The sequence below is a fragment of the Corvus cornix genome, chromosome 6 (assembly GCF_000738735.6).
Source record: "Corvus cornix cornix isolate S_Up_H32 chromosome 6, ASM73873v5, whole genome shotgun sequence".
Lineage (NCBI taxonomy): Eukaryota > Metazoa > Chordata > Aves > Passeriformes > Corvidae > Corvus > Corvus cornix.
The window spans coordinates 11,884,719-11,905,457 of record NC_046336.1 but is presented as its reverse complement, the minus strand read 5'-3'; the positions used below and the strand labels follow the sequence as shown (position 1 = coordinate 11,905,457).

The following is a 20,739-nucleotide window of genomic DNA, read 5'->3' as shown; positions in this document are numbered from 1 at the left end:
GTTAATTATTCTGAATATATTTTCACATGTGTATGTACTAATGCTCAAGTCCAAACCACAATCCAATTCTGCTGGCATTGAATTGTGTTGTATTTTGTTTGAAAACAATAAAAATATCTGTAACTGAGGAAGAACAGTTTTTACCAGATGCATTTCCTACACCAGTACTACTAGAAGACAGTTTAAAAAGGCCTCTAAATAAAACTTACTGTAGGACAAACATGAACAACAGTCTGTAGCCTAATTCTTGCAATGGATTTAAGACAAAAGTCTCCCACCACGTTAAATAACGAAGATATAGGTATATTGCTATTTGTGGTTTGTGAAGTCCCTATGTACATAAACATGGTTGTGAGAAGAGCAAAAAGACCTCTGTTTCTGCAAAAATAGCACTGCTGTTGTCCTTGCTGTTAAAGAAAACTGAAGAAGAATAACAAAACCTACAAGGCAAATCATATTCAAAGAGCCAAACAGAGGTGCTCTGTGTCTGTGGACAGAAAAAAAAAACCAAAACACCAAAACCAAACCAAAGACACACACTCTGCTTAGGGTTTACTGCTTTTCCTCATTAATTCTAAGTTCTGTGGGTTCCTCTCTGATAATCTTGCACCTTGTCAAGCTTCAGTTGGGAGTAATGAACCCTTCCACAGCAGAAGACCCACTGCAGTCTATTTAAAGTCTGTGTAGTGAAAACAACAATTCAAGGTCAGAGCTGTGCTGCTTCAGCCAATGCTCACATGTGGGTGACACTGGCTGCAGACCAGCAGGACACAGACTGCAAAGCAGACATTGCCAGCAGTTGCTCAGAAAGAAAAGGTGCAGGGTAACATCCAGCATGGAGGCCAGAATTTATAAGGTTGTTGCAATGTATGAAGAATGACATCTATCTATCATATCTAGAAATAGGAGACAAAACCTCAAAACTTGTATCTGTTTTATAATGTATTAATATCCATAGGAAAAAGCAAAATCACACATCCAGCAATGTCATCCGTCTGTCAAAATTTTGCAAAAAAATGTAGAGCCAGTGGAGAGATACAACACGTATGGCCAGAAAGGAGCAGCATTTTCTAGAATTAACTTTATCAGAATATAACAAGCACTACCACACAGAGGATACACAACATTACCTTAACATAAAAGAGGTTTTGGAGAGAAAGAAAAGCCATTTTAACAAATATACCTTATTTTCCACATACATTTCACATACAACCTGTTGTTCTTAGAACTGTTAAAAGATACTAATGTCACTTAGCTTAAGCATATGGAAAACTACTGATGTTCGTGAAGTATTCTTCAAACCCTTCATAAAAAGCACAACAAAAATCAATTATAATAAATACATACCTGGCACCTGTTTAGATTCTCTCATTTCTGTAATATCTTTAATATAGAGTCTTGCAAATGCAGAAAATACAGGATCTATCCCCCAGTGCAGAGAAGGCATCTCTTCTTCATATTTCTTGGATTCAGACTGCATCCAAAACCTGTGAACACAGAAGGAACTGTAATTGTTTTCTACTCAGGTGAAGACCCTTTCACATATGCCCCAACTAAATGAAAAAATAGCTCATGAGTTAAAACACAGTAACACAGCAGAGCTGAGGATGAGAGGTTATCTAATATAATGTTATATTTATCTATCAATATTTCATGTGTGGCCACATGAAATATTCAAAGTATCAATACTCATGATTAGTTTGAAGTACTGAGAATCTAGCAGTGGCATTTTCCTCAGTAACTTCAAATGAAATAGATTTTCAGGGATTTTTCCTCTCCGAATCCATAAACAGAGAACCAAAGTCAACATTTGTTTAAAAGAGCAGGATTGTGGGATCCTAAGTGCTTACTTTCTATACAGATGATTATTATTCCCCCCATCATTCTCTTTCCCTCCCCTAACATATTCTTCTCATTGTTCATCCTTGTGCTTTATTGTGGAGTTGAGGGAGGATGACTTTATTGAAAACAAAAGCAGCCATCCCTTTTTTATTTTGGACATGTAGTCTCCACTAACTTTGAAATTGTTACTTTCCCCTTTTACCCTTTCAGATTTCAGAGTTTAACGCCTGCCATCTTCTGCCATTACAGATGCAATTCTCTGCTTATCGGTGTTGATGACAAAAACCCCAGCACTCGATTCACAAAGATCCTCATAAAGATTTGAAAGCTAAAATACTTTCTATCAGCTTCTCCTGTATGGATAGCTACATTGTTCCTGTAAGGCTTTCCAGGTCACCCTCCAATGGGTGTCAGCCCCTCGCAGCTGTAAGTCAAAGGTGCTAAGTGGACTGATTTTGAATAGTGTGTAATAGGGCTGAGGTTTGGCAGTTCCAGTCTCCTGAGAGAAAGCAGCTCCCAGTGATCTCTGCAGCCTGGGAGAAGCACTTGTAGCTACCGATGTAGAGACAACACGCCATGAACATCACGATAGCCTCTTGGTTCACTGAGAAACAGAGCCTGGATGCTGCATGGTTTCTGTTTTAATGCTTAAACTTTAATTTGAGGCAAGGGAAAAGAAAAGGGTGTAGCACAAAATGCCAGTGTTGCTGACATCTACTTTATACTGTGTACAGAACTGCAGTTGACAATTCGATTCCTGTCCAACTTTTATTTTATTTTACTTAAGTAAAAGAGGCCAGTGTTACTTATCCTTCCTTGGACTGGTCATTTCTTTAGTGAGATGTTGAAAATATTTGATTTAGTCAGTTCCAGCAGTCAGTTCACCACTGAGTAACAAACTGAAATAGTTTTGTTTACACCTGGATTCATGTCTCTCTCCCCACTACAGACAGCTCTCTCTTCCGAACCTTTCCTGTTTGCACCCGCAAGATCTACTCAAAAAAGTCACACCATTCTTTCCTCACTCAAGTCTCCCCATGAAGCACCCTTTTTCTGCTGCTGAATTGAGACACTGTTCAATAGAAATTTAGAAATTAAGCTGCTAAGTGTATGCTATTCCTCCATATGGCGGTTCTTTGGATACTTGCTACAGTCTATGTCAAATTTAAACCATAAAGTTTCTCAAGGGAGCAAACGGTTTGAACCTGTATCTTACTTGGCATGCTTATTTTCTTAACAAAATTCATCTCCTTATCTCTCTCTTTTTGCTTGCAAAAAGTCTCTAGTAAAAAGTTATATTCCTTTCTGCTTCACGCCCCCCGATTTACTCCGCATGGTTACAAAGCCTGTCTCAGCTGTTTTTCCTCCTAGACAGACAGCAGACTGAGATAACCAGCCAAAAAGAGACAATCAGGTAACAAGTCTGTCTAACCATTTGTATTTTGGGTAAACAGACACTCATTGGGGCAAAAAGCAGAACTCACCCCTGCACATGTTTGCATCTGAGGGGAAATCAATGAAGCAGCTCCACTGGAGATTAAAAGTATCTGTATTTTGGCATTTTATAGCCAGTTGTCAAGCCTGAAATGCCCAAATGTTAATAGATCAAGTCCAAACCACACTTTCAGCTTAAATGAAGTATCTCCATGAAATTTTTTACTACTTCCCTGTTCTGAAGGGAGAAGATTTCTGCAGTGAAAGCTCTTTCTATCTCAGAAAGTACTGGGAGTTAAATCTCATATTCTGGAGCTTCCTTCTCACTCCCAGGCCTTGTTACAGCTCCTTACTGGAGATATTTACACCTATCATATGTCTTTATGTAGAGACCACTCTGCTTGGTTCAAGCCTGCTACAGACACAACACTTTATCTTACAGATCTGGCAAAGAGTCCTTGAAAAAAACTAAATCATGCCCCCAGCACTATGAAGGGATCACAAGATTCCTTGAAGTCCACAGGACAAATTTGCTGAAGTCCTGAGTTGCAGACATTCCATCCACACCAGGCTGGGACAGTGAAACTGTACTCCAGCCACCCACTCACTTTCAGCAATGTCTGACAGGCACATGAGGGCATTCTGCACAGCAGTCAAAGCCTTCCCTGGCCTCTTCACGGTCCCAAGAACCCTCCCAATCCCTGACACCACCCAAAACCAAGCCTATTTTCTTCCTTCCCTCCCAAGTGGCGACTTGGTAGCTACATTGGAACAGTGGGCTATTTGAAGCCAAAAGCTCGTGGTCAGTTGGAAGGAAAAGATACTTAGTGCCTCCTGGATGCACCACTTGCCTCTACACACTGCTTGTACCAGTCCACTCTGCTCAGCAGTTGTCTGTCTGCTCCTACAGCAAAGCAAGATGTAAGCTATTTCTAAAGTATCTATTCAGTGAGTTTCCAAGCTTATTTCAGGCAGATTGAGAGTATTAGAAAACACAAATCCTACAATGCTGACAAAATTCTTCCAATCAATTTATCTTTTGCTATATAATAGTATCTTCCCGTAACTTTTTCTTAAGTTGGCGCAGGAAGCTTCTCCATCCTGAGGTTAATTAATGAGTCATCCTGGCAAAAGTGGAACTTTCCATTATGCTAGAAGTGTTTTCAGCTCTTAACTGGTACCATTGGTGATATGCTATCAGCAAGGAAGATAAGAGCTGCCCTGTACAAGGAAGATCCAAGGGGCAAATAGGGGCATTGTGGAGATGCACAACATTATAATCAGTGAGAACCAGACAGCAAACAATAGACAATTCTGAACAGATACTATATGTACAAATGTTTAAGGATTTAACTGGCTTTTGCTGGGAGATGGTGATCAGTCTTAGCAATATAAACAACACAGAGTCCTAGCAAAAGGTCATTCCTTTCTGCATTTTGGTTTTAAGTGCAGTGTAATGACTTCGAGGTTGCTGTAGTGCAAGGAATTCAATCCTGATACAGGAGAAAAAAAGGCAAGAGAAGCATCTAGTCCACAAGTTTATTGGATAGAAGATATCTGTGTTCTATTTTTAACTCCAGAAAAAGGCTATAAAGGCATAATCAAAACCCAAAATAGAATTAAGTTCTTCTTGGAAAAATAACTTTGTTTGAAGGGCAAAAATCTAAAGTCTACATAGTAGGTATCTAAATACAAATAAACCAGAAGCCTCAACCTGAGATTATTCTAACATACTGAAATAAGGCTGTCTCTTCCACCTACTGCTATCAGTGTTAGTTTTCCTGACTCTACTGAGAAGTCAACCAAGTCCATAATCCCCAGAGGTATCTTATGAGCTCAGCAAGGTATTATCCAAGAAGCAAGGAAAATTGGCACCCTTCCCAACCATGTCACCACCTGAACCCATTTTCTTTCTTCCCTCCTAAGCAGCCTACCTGCTAGCCTTGTTTCAGTAGCTTCCTATTGAACACCTAATTGATTTATTCAATAGAATCAGCCCTGGTCAATCAATTTCTTGGCTCATATTCTTGTGCCCACCATGTACCTTTTCCAAAAAAAGCTAAACAGTCCTTTTCCAATCCCAGGGCAATTGAAACCTCAAAGAAGAGTATCTGTTTTAATGTTTCTTGTTGTCTTTTCTCCAAATTTGATTAACAACTAAAGCTCTTGGAGAAAATTGCCTTAGTTTGAGATTAATCATTTTGAGCCAAGAAAATGTGTCCTGCCAGTGGTTGTCTGCAACTGCTCTGCAAGTGCTGGCACACTCCTGCAAAGACTCTTTCTCAAGTTAGCTGTGAATCAGAAACAGAGAATTTATGCACTAATACAGGCAACTTAAACATCCCACCAGGCCTTCACTCTTCTCCAAAGGCTGCCACTACTATACTAGCACTGACGATTTACACTGGAAACATCTCCTAAACTGTTGGGAGTTGCCAACCCAGTGCATTAAAATAACTTGAAGTCACCATTGGCTTACTTGAATATATTAGGCCACAAACTGTGGCTGTCAAAAACTGCTCCACAGGTCAGTCATTCCTGCTACAGACAAAGCAACCTGTGGAAAGAGGAGCAGAGTCAACAGCTGGGTTTTGTAACACCCTCTGTCATCTGAATTGAAATCATCTGTGTCTGAGTCAACACCCTATGTGACAAATGACTATTATTCAACTCTTCATCAGCAGCAGAGGCAATTCGAGCATGGTACAGTCAAACCCACCATATTTCAGGAAATGTTTTTAATTACCTACAGCCACATACAACATTTTAAATTAAAGCCAAATAAACCCATTGTATTATTATACAAGTAAATCTTACTGAGCTGGGAAGTAAAGCCTTTGGTTATAATTAATACAAAACAAAGATTCTAAACACGAAACTCACCCAAAGATTTTTTAAAAACACATAATTGAAAGAAAGTTTCCAACACCAGTAACAAGATTAAAACCATCACTGAGACCCAAACATGTTACTGAAAGACAAAAAAAAATATTCCTGGAAAACAGCTGTTGGAAAACTATCAAACAGAAAGGTAAGGCCAGTTTGGATCTACCTCCTCCCTGGTTATTCTATTACAAATCAAGATGGGGCAAGCATTTTCAGTCTTTCATAATAAGCCACCTTCTGCTTCTGTCATGTGAAATCCTGTCAGTTTTGATGCTACATGTCTTGCAGTTCTTATATATAAGTACAATTCCAATTTAAAAACACAGTTTCAAAACGCAATTAAGGAATCTAGAACTCCTCTGAACTTCCAGAAGTTTAGCACTTTCTGAAATGTTACTTTTACAAGGGTTTAACATTCGTCTAAGCTGTCCAGATAACAACTTACCAAAAGAAAGAATTACAGACTTTTTCTTAAAGATACTCCTTGAAAATTTAAACATCATGTGTCTTTTAATTACATTAGTTTCTATTACAATACACTTCCCTGGCAAGTGAAGTGCAAGACAAGAGGCCATCACTGCAACCTTTAGCCAGTGGGGAATCTATCAACAACCCAGAAAGGTACTGCCCTCAATGCCCATAAGGCAGGATACAGGTTGGGGCAAAAAGCCTTGTTTTATCAATAAACTGACATGGCTGTCGTGTAACAATCTTCCAGCGGAGTTAACATCTCCAGGTCATGTAACATGTTTTCCTCCCTCTGATTTTACCTTTCCATAGCACTGCCTGGAAAACCTTCTGGACAGATGCATATGGCTGCAGGAGACCAGACAAACTGGCTCCTCCAATGTCTACAGGCTTGGAAGGAAGGGGGACAAAGCTTACCATTCTAGATTGCTTCCTTTTGGCATTGAAACTTGTTTTGAATGCAAGCTAAACCTTGTAACAAGATTTTGGCACTCAATTTTCCAACAGCATGATTCTGAAAAACTAACAGGGAAGTGTGTAACAAAATAAACAGTAGAAGTAGCTCTTTCTGATCTTTGTCCCATGCATTAATCACAAGATAATTTCCCATGGATCAAGAAACCAGCATACCACTCAGCAGACCAGTAAACTAGCTTTGTATATGTATTTCTCATGGCCACCTGTAAGCTTACCAGAAATAAGAAAGCAGGCACTCACTACTGATATTCAGAAAGCTTCACCTCCTGTGTATTTTAAAGCTATTGGATAATCACACTGAAGTGCCTTCTTCAACTAATTCCCTAACCTGTCTCAAGCGAGGGCAGGAGGAAACCTACGAAGATGATTAACTCTCTCTGAAAGCTCTTAATCACCCACAGTGCTGCCAGAGTGAGCTGAGCTGCTGAAAAGATGCTCTTTAACTGGGAGAGAAGGTTCTCAGCCATTAGTGCAACATAAAAACAAAAGTAAAATTAAATTACTTCTTATAAATAGTAAGTTTCTTGCCTGGAGGAACAGTGGTATGAAAGCTTTGATAGCAAGTGGATTCCAAACCGGCTGTTGGAAAAGGAAAGTTTTTTGACAGATACTTATAATCAGGAGGTGATGCCGCCCCTCTACTCAGCCCTGGTGAGGCCACATCTGGAGTGCTGTGTCCAGTTCTGGCATCCTCAGTACAAGAAAGACAAGGAGCTCCTGGAGTGGATCCAGCAGATGATTAAGGGACTGGAGCATCTCTCATATGAGGAAAGGCTGAGAGAGCTGGGCCTGGTCAGCCTGGAGAAGAGACACCTAAAAGGTCAATGCCTATAAGTGTCTGAAGGGAGCGTGTCAAGGTGATGGATCCAGCCTCTGCTCAGGGGTGTTGGGCAGTAGGACAAGAGGCAGTGGGCAGAAACTGATGCATGGGAAGTTCCACCTGAACATGAGGAAGACCTTCTGTACTGTGTGGGTGAACACACACTGGTACAGATTGTCCAGAGAGGCTGTGGAGTCTCCCTCACTGGAGACATTCCAGAACCATCTGGACACAATCCTCAGTAATGTGGTTTAGGGGGCCCTGCTTGAGCAGGAGGCTGGACCCTTCCAACCTTATCCATTCTGTGATTCTGTAATTTACTGGTACAACACAAAAGAATTAACTAACAGAGAAAAGAGAATGAAACCTAATTCACCCTGGATTAAGGCAACACAGTTAGCTTTCCTACTCTGTTTTAGCAGTGTAACATAGATTTAGTGTTACTTCCAGAACGAACATCTTCAAATTTCAGAAATTTGCATAGAAGTGACAAGCATTGGTTAATAGCTTTCTAAGGCTACTGTGCCTGTGAACAAGTTTTGACTCAATTTCTAGAGGCAAGTATTCCTGCCCATTTCCCTCCCTCCCCTTTAAACTGGTTTATGCATCTGGTCTAAATTAGAACAGTCTCTGGGATAAGTCAGAATTTATATGAACATTCATAGCACTACAGAGCACACCATTACAACCTGAGACTTCAAAATAATTAACCTATGATTTGGTCTAGGCACACAGTTGTGATTGAAGTTTTAAAAATATTCCTGGCACATACCAAAGCTTTAGATTATGACAGACCCACTTAATGTTCTGAAATCAATTTGCATTTTATTTTGCTGTGGAAGTGGACCTTTTAACTATATCAGAACACTGCAAGACTGTGTTTGAAACATGGTGTCAAATAGCCCAATTGTTGATATATACAAAGTAACTCAAATTACAATAATTTTGAAATCTCAGATCCAACTAGGACCATCATAAACTTTGTGGGACTAACTAAAGGCTGAGATTTCTCATTTGGAGCGCTTTTGGAAGATCAAGACCTAATTGTTACTCTTCTTTGAAAGATTAATAAACTTAGCTTGGCACTGATCTTTGATTCTTGTCCAGCTGCATTTGTTGTTTGGTTTTCTTTATGTTATTCCAGAAAATTATTTTTTTTCTCCTTCAAATAGAGACTCATGCCATTTCCTGTCTGAAGGCCCTTCTTGTAGAGAAATGTTTAAACATCCCAAAAGTCAGATCTGTGCAAAATGTAAGGTGTGTGGGGAGGAAGCACTGAGCCTATATATTATTACGATATTGTCTGTTCTACTGGGAGAAGTCTGAAGAACAAAGTAAGAATTTTGAACGTAAGAACAAAGCTTTTGTTATGCTTTTCTAATGCTCCTCACACAGGTCCTCTGAGCCATCATCTAGGAAAAGTATCAAAAGGGTGGGTGGGTGTTTTGTATCAAAAATGGTTCAATTCCCAGCCTGCTACTCTCTGAATTTCTTTTGCAACTGTGCCTTCTTTCTGAGGAACAGGGCTTTTATACCTGAAATCAAGCACAGGACTTCTTAGTCATACCCAGGCTTCTCTGAACTGGGCTTTAAACAGAAAAGTCTTAGAAATACCAAAGGTGTACAGGTATTTCCCAGTTCCTTAAGACAAACTGTACTGCACAGTCCTTTACACCGTATTCTGTGAATAATCTGAAGAGCAGGTTCTTCTCAGCTAAGGAAAGCTGGCTCATAATCATTTATCTTCAGCTGCTAAACTACTAGAACCTGCTAAAAATCCAGAGATTGTCCTTTACTAACCGTTGGTTAAGCAATTTTTGTAATTCTCTTAGGGTGTTCTGAAATAATGAATAATTTACCAGTGCTCTATCTGAGGACTGTTCAAATCTCATCACTGAGAGCTGGCAAAGGACTGATACAGAACAACCCCAAACTGTTCAGGAGTACTTGTCCTGCAATATGAGTATCTTCAGTAACTCCCCTCCCTGTAGAGAAAAAGCAGCTAGGCTTGTTTGTTAGTAATGATTTTTGCCCATCTTTAAGAACTTTTTCCAAATCCAATGACAAGGCACTAAATGGACAGAAAGTTATTTACATTATTGAAAAAAATACCTCCCTGACAACTGTGGCTGCAACTTCTTCCATGAATCACTGTCACAGCTAACATGATAAAGTCATTACTATTTCCGACTTCTTGGTATGTAAAAAAACCGACAGCCTTTATAAACTAATTTAAGTGTCTCCTTAATTGCATTTGAATTTGAATAAATGCCATTTCCTCTTCATGCTCTGAAAGGAAGTCACTCCTGTATATCCAGAAAGATACATTAATGCTCAATCAGAAGCCACACGAATTATTTTTCATGTAGGTAATTTTATTTTCTGCTACAATTCAGTCCACGTAATGTAATGGGCTTTTTTTGGCTTAATCCATAAATATTGCACTGTGTACTATAAAACATAATTTTGTGGATTAGCTACTAAAGATCCCTTCTATCAAAAAATAAACATTTCAGGACACTTGAGACAAAAAGTGCATCACGTCACAATACTCTGTTTTGTCATAAGCAAGTGTTAGTGCCCAAAGTTTGCACATACTATTGTTGGAAACACAATAGCTGCTGTTTGCCCTGACAACTGACATACTATTGCAGCTCCACTCATTGCTACTGTACCAAGATGAGATCCTACAGAAAACCAAATTCTACTTTACAACACAGTCAACTATTTTTTTTGCCTCATTTTCTAGGTAAAAAGAGAAGAACATTGCACACAAAGAAATTATTACAAACATGGTTGTAATACAAAAATAACATTATGCAATGAAAAACTGCTGGGTTTTTTAGTAAAATCACGTAGTATTTTAAAGTCTAGCTTTACATTAATAAACAGTTGGTATCTCACATTCTATATGTTATTTCCCCTTTTTGCTAGTAGACATATCTCCAATATTATTCCACTGTCTCTTTTTGGGATATTACTAAAAAATCAATAGTCTTTAGTGTTATTTTTTTGTCAGATTTTCCTTTATTGTGTGTGTAGGAAATGTTCCCTATTTTTCAGAATGGTATATTTTTAAGAGCAATTGTAGAAGGTATAGTAAACTTCCGGGTTTTGCTTACCACATAACCAGGATTGGGTCTGATGGTTGGCCAGCCAACCATAAAAGAAAATAGATTAAAAAAATCATTCATTTTCATATTACAGAACAAGTTATTTGGCCCCAAGATTCCAGAGCTGATCAGGATCACAAGTGAACACAATGTCCATTCTGGAAAAAAAAAGACTCCTGGGAAACAGTGAAAGAAAATCAGGATTTGCAGAAAGAAAAGCAGCGATACATGTGGGTTTTTTTGTTCAGACATTTTTTGTGCCAGTATTGACTGAGAGCAATACTGAGATGCAAAGCTATCTTTATCCCTTAATAAATTTCTAATCCTAGCTACTATGTGAACTAATGCAAATTTGAAAGCCACAAACAAATAGAGCAAATCAGCTCGTGACTGCTACGCAAGAGGAAAAGGTCTAATTACCATGTGGTAGAAAGGCAAACATGGTGCAGCATTTGCAAGACATGCTTTCATGTGACTTAACTAAAGCTTCTAATATCCATCAGATGGAAGGGGCTCCACAAGTTTTAAATAATTTGCCTTGTGTTCATATACAGTTTTGATCAAATAAATCTTGTTTCAAATTAAATATAACCTCAAATTATTAAAATAGTTAGAAAGAACACAGCATTATACCTAAGAGTAGTAGTGTTTTAAAGGATATTAATATTTTAAAAAGAGTGTTCTAGATTGACTTATTCCTGTGTGGTTCTGTGAAAGATTGTTACAGTCATCACAATATGGAGAGAACTTTTATCAGACTAACTACTGTATTAAAAAAATGCAACTATCCACCAGTGCAGCTCAGTATTTCAATATTAACTGAAAATTCCTATAAAAGGAGCTTTTTCAGCTAAATACAAACCAAAAAAGCATGTAGCCTTCTTGAAAAGCTTTATCAGGAGGATATGAAGTTCTTAATTGCCTTAGTCAGTTAATCAAAGAGAATCAGCTATGTAAGTTTCAAGTTGTTGACACTTTCCATTAAATCTGAGGTTTGCTTCTCACTCCCCTACAAAGATATATGACTATTTCTGAATATCAGTCTTGAAGAGGGTTCTCTTGCACATCAACTAGAAGCAATAAGAAAAAAATTTCTTTTTTGCTATAGCTTCAATAAAGTTAACATGTTAAAACTTGAATGCTTTTGACATGCCATGTTTCCAAGAAATATTCTTGTACTATTTGTTGAAATATCTGATCCTTATTCAAATTTCGATATTTATATTATTGCTTTTTTTCCCTGCCATTTAATTTCAGATAAAGCCTATTCAATAAAACATCACAGGTTTACTTGGAAACATTCAGGTAATTTGGCAATTTTTGTATTTGCTTTGTCATCATTCCCAGAAGTGTTGCTGACACCAAGAGAACTGCACTCCAAGAGCTCTGCTGGCAGTGGTAGGACGGTCTCCATAGGTAGGAAGAAGAACTTCCATCATATGTTACCAGGAAAACTCATCTTACACAGTTAAATAGTGTGATAAAGACAAGTATCTAAAATGGGGAAGGTGAATCGCCCTGTGAAGATACATTTCCCCACTGACTGCTGAAAAAGTGTGACCAATTTAGATTAAACACACAGACTTTTCTGAAGCCAAAATAACATCAATCCTATTCCCAAACATTTTAACTCTCAATGTTGTTTTTACTGCAAACATCAATACCCTTGTATGTTGAAGCTTCTAAATGCCACATGTTTCTATGGCAATTCTTAGATTAATTGGTCCTGCAGTACGGCATTCAAAAAACCCAAACCACATAATAGTTATATATCCAGGTTATTGATAGGAGCCTGAGCATTGATTCTGGCTAATCAGATATGGGCAAGCTCTTGAGTGTCCAGCCTCTGGTATTGTAATTTTTTTCTGTTTATATTATATATGACTGAACTATTCCTGTTACTCATATCATAAAGGCTCATAAAATACCAAGTACAAAACTAAGTCTCTTTTTTGTTCTGCATAACAGAAAGAGAAGTCTCTAAGACACAGCTCCATCAATGGTACATTTGTTAGATAGGCTTTAGGAGTGCTGTATATGTAGCACGTACAGCTCAACCAAGGGATCAGCCCAGCCAACATGGGTTTGGGGAAGGCAGGTCCTGCTTGACCAACCTGATCTCCTTTTATGACCAGATGACCCACAGTAAGTTCCCAAACAACACTAAGCTGGGTAGGAGTGTTGATCTGCAGGAGGCCAGGGAGGCTCTGCAGAGGGATCTGGGTAGGTTGGATCAATGAGCTGAGGCCAATGGTGTGAGGCTCCATGAGGGGAAGTGCCAGGTCCTGCACTTGGCTCACAACAGCCCCATGCAGGGCTACAGGCTAGGACAGAGTGGCTGGAAAGTGGCCCAGAGAAAAAGAACCCGGGGGCACTGGTCAACAGCAGCTGATCACGAGCCAGAAGTTGCCCAAGTGGCCAAGAATGCCAGTGGCAGAATATCAGAAGCAGTGTGGCCAGCAGGACCAGGACAGTGATCATCCCCTGTGCTGGGTTAACTAGAGTGATCTAGAAGCTCCATTGGTGCTTAGAACTGAAATGAGCTCAATACAGCACAAGACATTAACTTTAGGAACAGATCAGAGGAGAAATGACAGAGCCTATGAAAAAATGCCACCACATAACTGGAAAATATCAATAAAAACATGGGGTACATCAATTAAAGAAAACAGAAAGGACAGTGTTGAGTGCCAAAGGTGACAGACAGATTAAGACGGATGAAACAAGAATTATGCTTCAGATTTAACCACGAACAAGCCACCTGTGACCTTACAGCAGTTCAATGAGCTCAATCACCAGAAAGAATTTTGGAGATCAGCCAAAACGTGGGTGGACAGAAAGTCAAGACAATATAAAAATATATCATTAAATATTTTGAAAGAACTGAAGACAGAATGTAGGACTGAAGTGAAAGGGCAATATATGCTGTGAAGAACATATTTCAAACTAAATTTCTGAAGTGTTTACTTTCAATTAAGAGAAATTGGAGCAGTTTAAAAGAAACAGAACTTAAAGAGGGAGTTAGGAACAGTAGCAAGTGTAGGTTGAGTCAATGAGAAAGGATGGTGATACAAAGCAGCAGAAAGTATAAAGGAGACTTCTAATTCACAAAGAGATGAAAAAGATTGTCATAAAGAGTTTACAGCTATTTTAAGCCAGTCTATTTGATGCACAACCAAGATAGTTCTTTAACATCTTTAACATCTTCCTCTGACATTTAAAGGAAGTAATGAATTTTCAAATAGCATTGCTTTAAATTCCTAAAGGAGAAATTTTAATATAATTCTCTTTTACCTTTTTATTCTTACCATCTGGAAACATTTACAGTCGCTAAAAAATCCTGCTATCAGGAACAAAAAAACCACACACACAAAATCCAGGCTTCATATAGCCTCCTCCAAACCAGGAAGTTGCAGCAAATTGGGAAGGATTTGCTACTAGCACTTAACCTTCACCTTATAGAGTTTCTTTTTAGGATTGAGTGGCAGGCTGTAACTCCAGCGTGAAAGAAAAAGGGAAAAAATGAGACGGAGTCACAGTTTTCCTTTTCAGATATCCTGGTTTTATCTTGAATTACTTGTTAAAGAGCAAGAAAGAAAAAGGTAAAAGCAAAACCTTATCACTAGATTAATTGCGCCTTTCTTGTGCCAGACTTTCATCTTATATTTTCAATGTTATATGAATTAAAAGCTCCCTGGAACAGGAAGACTCTCTTTATACAAGTCTAAAGCAACACACATGCAGTACCTGCTAACATTCAGTCGTTGGCAGGATGGCACTAACGTTCTGCTCTGAGTGAGCCTCTTTTATCACACACACGTTTGCAGCAAGCTGACACGTGATAGAGATGCTGTGTGTGAACTGTGCACAGTCCAACCTTTATCAGCAGAGCTGAGGAAGAACCAGGCCCTGCTATCCCAGCCCAGAACGTCTCCAGCTCAACTACACTTCTTCACATATCACTTATGAAATTTTCTTTTAGTTTTGCATTTCCTTCCAGTTATTACAAACTCTGACATTCACACATAAACACCTCCCCCCCCCCCCCCACCCCGCTCCACTGCCATTAACCCTGAGGCTAAAGAAAAGATAATCCTGCCTAAATACAAGGAATTCATCCCATGGCTTTGGATTCCCTTTTTCTCTCATCCTCTATCAACCAGTCAGTTTAAATAAACCTACAGAAATTAGTCCCAAAGCACTTTTTATCCAAGAAAAAGCAAGTTAAAACAAAAATATTCAAATAAAAATATTAATAAAAATTAATATTTAAGCCATCATTATATTTTAACATGCAAATCAAAGCTATCATCCCACTTGAACGGGCAAAAAAAAAATAGAGAGGAAAAAGAAATTGAACTTCAAAAAGTAAGATATCAGAAGATATTATTGTATTTAATCCAAACTATCTGAATGAAACGTGCACATGAAATTAGTAAGTGGAGCCAGGGAGCCAGATCACAGAAAACAGCTCCTTAGGATTGCTGTTGTTTCTTGATTTTGCCCTCATACACATAAACAGTCTTGGTTTCAACACCCTACTTAACAATTTTACCTTTTGTGGCCAAGCTGTCAGTACAGGGAACACAAAAACGCCAATATCATTTTTGAAAAACAAACGCTGATTATTACAACAAATCCGTTTCACAAGAGTACTTGAAAGATTCTCTATTCATAGGGTGGGACTGCCCTTGAAACTGATTCTATCCAGTTTAAAGAAATTGACTCATGACAGAACACTGTTGTTTGATTCATAAACGCTTTGTGTCAGGGGCATCTCAATGCCGCATTATTATTACTGCATTTACACACGGACTACCCTTCCTATATAGCAAATTATTGTCACGCTAGTAAAATGGTCTGAGGAATGATGCACACCAGAGGCTTGGTCTTTAGAAACTCATCATGCAGCTTAAGTTAATGGCAATTGCAGGCACTCAGGTTCATACGAGGATACGGTATTACACGATTTTTCCTGGGTGTTTGTCTCACCGTCAGATGTCCCTGAGGTCTCAGCATCGCCTCAGCTGCTGGATCGACTTCTTGCCTGTCACAGCCCGAACTCTGTCCCCATGTCTGCTAATTGCCCCTAATCCAGGCAACGAGAACGCCTCTTGCTTTCAAGTGAGGAAACACCTCACATTTGGTGGCATGTACACAACACAACTATTAAAATACAATTATACTTCAGGGTGAGGAAGGAATCACTTGCGGGAAGAGAAGGTTGTGAGATAAGGAAATTCAAGCCTGTTCCAGTGATTAAATAAGATGCCGAAGATACCAAACGGGCAGCACAAGAACATCACATCCTGCCACGACAGAAGATAAACCAGTAGCAGGTCTAGGGACAGCACTGGACCGCAAACAAAAGAAAAAGTCTTCCAACGTTTGCTATCAACACCTTCCTCAGAGCACTACGTCCAAGCCCAAGCCCCCGAGAAGGCACTACCTGCCCACACAGCGCTCCTGACACACAGAGGGAGCCCCTCACCCAGCCAGCACTGAGAGGAAGCTGTCCCCCCTGCCTAGGGAACATCACCTCTGCCACAGAGCTGGTGACACCCTCCCTACACGGGACAGAAGAGCGGCAGGGAGACAGGCGCGGGGTGTCCTCCGGGATCAGAGGATAAAGGGTCCCTCTGCCACACGCCCCTCCCGTAACGGCACACAGCGGACTAAAAGGAAACAGGACAGAGGGAGGGACGAGCACACGATCCCCACACGCCAGCGCTGCCGTCCTACTCTGAGGTACGGGGGGGTTGGGGGGGGAGGAGGCGCCCCCTCCATCTTGAGCCCGACACCGACTTACCCGCCCGGAGCCTGCGCGCGCTCCTATTGGCTGGCGCCGCCGCCGCCGCATCACGTGGGCAGAGCAAGCCCCGCCTCTTCCCGCCGCCAGTGCCGGGCCCGAGCCGTTGGCGAGGGAGGGCCGCGCGCGTGCTGCCGGTGCGGCGCGTGCGCACGCGCCGGGGAAAAGGGGGAGCGGCGGGGGCGCGCGCTGCTGCGCGTGCGCCGGTGGCGGAGCGGCGGGAGGGGCGCGAGGGGCGCGAGGCGGTTCCGGGAGCGCGGGAAGAGGGGCGGGAGCGCGGGGCGCGCGCACGCGCCGGCGGCGGGCGGGAGCGAGGGCGGAGGGGGCGGAGGTGCCGCCGGTGCCGCCCCGCAGGAAGCGGAGCCGCCCGGGCCCCGCTCCGCGACAGGGCGAGGGAGCGAGCGAGTGGGAGAGAGGCCGGCAGCGAAGCGTCATTTTCCGCCGCTGTGCCACGCCGGGACGCCGCTCCGAGAGGACACCGGCCGGCAGCCTGGAGCGGGGCAGCCCCCGCCCCTCCCTGCATCCTTCCCGTCCTGCGGGGCGGGACGTGACCGCTCCCCGCTGCCCGGCGCGCAGTAGCTGCCCCCGCCCAGCGGAGCCGTGGACCCCTCCTCCGGCTCCGCCGCCGCCCGTCCCGAGGAGGGAGCCCGGCACTTGTTGCTGCCGCGATGGTGACCGGCCCGGCCGAGTAGGGTCCGCCGACCGCGTCGGGCAGAGCAGCGCCGAGCCCGGCCCCGTACGGGGCATCGCGGGGTGTTGTCTCCCCGCAGCGCCCGGCGGTGGCGGTGCTTCCCGGGCGACGCCAAGACTTCGGTCTCCGCGTGGGAATCGCGCCCTGCATCACCGCCCGCGCCGGGTGGTCCCCGCGGGCTCTGGGGGCACCGCCGCCCGCCCCATCCCTCGGGGGCAGCGAAAATGTCCTTCTTCAACTTTCGTAAGATCTTCAAGCTGGGCGGCGAGAAGAAGAAGAAACAATACGAGCACGTCAAGAGGGATTTGAACCCTGAGGAGTTCTGGGAAATCATAGGAGAGCTGGGAGATGGTGCTTTCGGTAAAGTGTTCAAGGTAAGGGCGGGCAGCGCGGATCGCTTGTGTTGCTCATAGCTGAGAAGTGACTCGGAGCGTTGCTTTTGCCTGCAGCGCTGCCTCGGGCTCCTGTCTGCCGGCTCCCTCACCTCGGAATTCCTGCTGGCAGCAGCGAGTTCGGGAGAACTTGGCTGGAGCGCTGAGCGCTGCGGGGGGACGCGGCCGGAGGCAGAGGGGGGATCCCGGCGCCTCTTGGCCACGAAGCCTCGTGAAACTAAAGATAGAAAAGACCTATTAGGTCATTGTCCCGCCTTCTGCTCCACCCTGCCCGCTGCTGGATTGCTCACTTCTGTGTTTTGGGTTTTTTTGGGACTCGTGTACAGTATGTCTCCTAACCTTACAAAGACTGCATTTTCTTAGATCTGAAGTTAATACTTTTTTTTTTTTCCCCTCCCTGTACGGAAGGAAGCCCATGAACAGTAAAATTGACTCCTGTGCTTCATGTGTAGTGTACAGAGCCAGGCTGTCGTCGCTTTAATGGGCATTCTCCCATCTTGCTCCATGTGGAGTTGAATTAAATAGCTGTGTTCTCTTTGCTCTCCCTGTGTGGCAGAATTCATGTGTTAGATCTCCTAACTTCTCTCAGTTGTTTGCTCTTTCAATCTTTAAGTGTACTGGTACAAGTAGGGGTTTTTAAGGATGCTTATCTAGAATTTATCAAGCCGAGTAGACTGCAGTGACATAGATACAACCCTGGTAGTGTTTGACAAGACTTCAGCGTTCTGGCAAATCTTCAGCCACGTTGCCCCTTTCTAAAAGGGTGTTTAATGCTCCATGTTTGGTTTAGGGATAGCGTGGAAAAAACATCCTGGTCGATAAGCATGAGAGAATTGGGAACTGACATGAATTGAAACTCTGGGGCAGGTTCTGGAGACTAGGAAAAAATAGCATGAGAGGATGGCATTTACAGTGTTTCTAAGAGCTAATTCGGTCAAGAAACGTTTATATTTAGAGTACTGCATTTGAGAGTTTATGAAATCTGGGTACTCGTGAAATTTGTGCTATTTTTGGTAGTAATTATTTTAGGTTCTATTGTACTGTGGTGGTGTCACCTGTTTGTGAGCAGAAGTGCCACAGTCAGTTCAGAATGTTAGGTGGGGGGTCATTTTGCCCAAGGAATTTGTGTCAATGTTCTATATTAAGAACATCTAGCTTATTTAGATGCTGGTGTAGTACACAGTCTAGATGGTGGTTCTCATGTCATTTTAGAAGATCAGAGTTTTGGCTTTTTTGTTAAAATGGCTGGGAATATGTCTGAAGTTGCTCTATCATAAAGCCTGCTCACCACAAAAACATAACGTCTCTAATGGCGTTTGCAGCGTATTAAAGTTTTAATTTGAGCTTCATAGTGGAGTTTTGATTCCCATTTTCTGAATATATGCCTCAGATACAATACTAAATGTGTTTTTTCCTCTTCCCCGACGTGCATTTCCCCTCCCATCCTGAAACCTCTTCTCACTTCTTTTTTATCTGTAGGCATGTCTGCGTTAGCAATAGTAGTAGAGGAAGGTGTCTGAGCAAGGCAGCTGGTAAATCTTGTATTTCAGTGTACTCTGTACACAAACAGGAGAATGTTTTCCACTTGGATGTCGTTTTTCTCTTCAAGATTTATTTCTGACTGTGAAAGGACAGAGTTCACTGTTGAAATTGATTGTAGGCAGAATTACACATGGTTAAACGGGTCAACTTGTTGAAGCTGGCCCTTATGAGAATTAACAGGCAGTATTCCTGGAAAAAACTCTCCAATTTAAAAAAAAAGAAGTAGGTTACTGCATGTGTTCATCAACATTCTTTTTGCTTCCATCTAGTTTGAGAAGGAGGCTTACACACAGATACAAACTGTACTTGTGTTCCTGCATCTGAAAGTGCTTCCCAAGAAACTTTAGAAAGCAGGAAAGGTGTGTAAGGTTGTTATTTTATGGATATACACCTCAAATGAGAAGCTGCAGGAATAGACATTCAATTCCTTCTCAAATTTTGAATTCAAAACTATAAGCTAGAATAAAGCTCTCAAGAAAGCTTGAAGACTTTGTCTTTAGGTAATGGAAGTGTGGGGGTTGGGGTTTTCATTTTGTGTAATGGATTTTGTTTTATTTGCCAAACCCCCCCATCACCCTAGTGTCAGTTACATTTGCCAAAACTACATTTGCCTTTGTTTAAGATCTCAGGATCTGTGTGTGACAGGGTTTTGGCAGATGTATTTTAAAATGGAATTGCCATATACATAAGTCTTTGTATACTTGGAATTTCTAAAAAGTAGGTTAGATTGGTTACATGCTATGATTCCCCATAGAGGAGTAATTGGTTTAGTTTTGTAACTGATCTTCTGACCAAAGTGCCAGATATTTAAATAAAACCTCAAAAACAACTCTCAATGATTCTGACAGTACTGGGAAGCCTTGCTGATTAAATTATTTACTTAAAAATGCTGTCCAGTGATAATTAATTTTGTGTATGGAAGTCTTAAGGGCATTGAAAACTTGTGATTCATTCCTCTTCTTTGCAATCAAGTACAAGGATCTTGCTTATTTTTTTTAGTACCTTAGCCAAATTTCTAGAAGAGCTTATTTCCTTTGAAGCTGTTTGTTCCAGCGTTCTAAGGCTTTTTGAGTTCTGACAATTCATACATTTGTATTCACGGACTTCGAAGTAATGTTTAGAAATACTCTGAGTGTTTCAACTGCTGTTGCAAGTCTCTTGTGATCAGAGGAGCTCTGTAATTGCAGATTACTGATGGCAAAGGTTTATGGCCGAGTAGGACTTTTCATTCTGGCCCTTGTCAGCCTCTTCAAAGAGGCCACTTT

General features: G+C 41.5%; 2 protein-coding genes across 7 annotated transcripts in view; one reads left to right on the top strand and one right to left on the bottom strand.

Annotated features, from left to right (window-relative positions):
• The window catches only part of STN1 (STN1 subunit of CST complex), a 46,970-nt gene extending 30,017 nt beyond the window's left edge, over nucleotides 1–16,953 (bottom strand). Inside the window, exons 1-3 of one of the 3 annotated variants that reach the window (XM_010409267.4) lie at nucleotides 16,033–16,809; nucleotides 5,756–5,833; nucleotides 1,348–1,487 (exon numbers count right to left, since the gene is read on the bottom strand). In XM_010409267.4, coding sequence (XP_010407569.1) covers nucleotides 1,348–1,480 — 133 coding nt within the window. In that variant the 5' untranslated portion in view covers nucleotides 1,481–1,487; nucleotides 5,756–5,833; nucleotides 16,033–16,809. Of the gene's footprint in view, nucleotides 1–1,347; nucleotides 1,488–5,755; nucleotides 5,834–16,032; nucleotides 16,810–16,849 lie in introns of those variants that run through there. The other 2 variants (XM_039554143.1, XM_010409274.4) reach the window with 2 other exon arrangements.
• Nucleotides 16,954–17,159: 206 nt separating this feature from the next.
• Nucleotides 17,160–20,739, top strand: part of SLK (STE20 like kinase) — a 48,632-nt gene continuing 45,052 nt past the window's right edge. For 3 of the 4 annotated variants that reach the window (XM_039554153.1, XM_039554154.1, XM_039554152.1), the window contains exon 1: nucleotides 17,160–17,914. In XM_039554153.1, the coding sequence (XP_039410087.1) occupies nucleotides 17,765–17,914 (150 nt within the window). In that variant the 5' untranslated portion in view covers nucleotides 17,160–17,764. The remainder of the gene's footprint in view (nucleotides 17,915–20,739) is intronic. The other variant, XM_039554155.1, reaches the window with a different exon arrangement.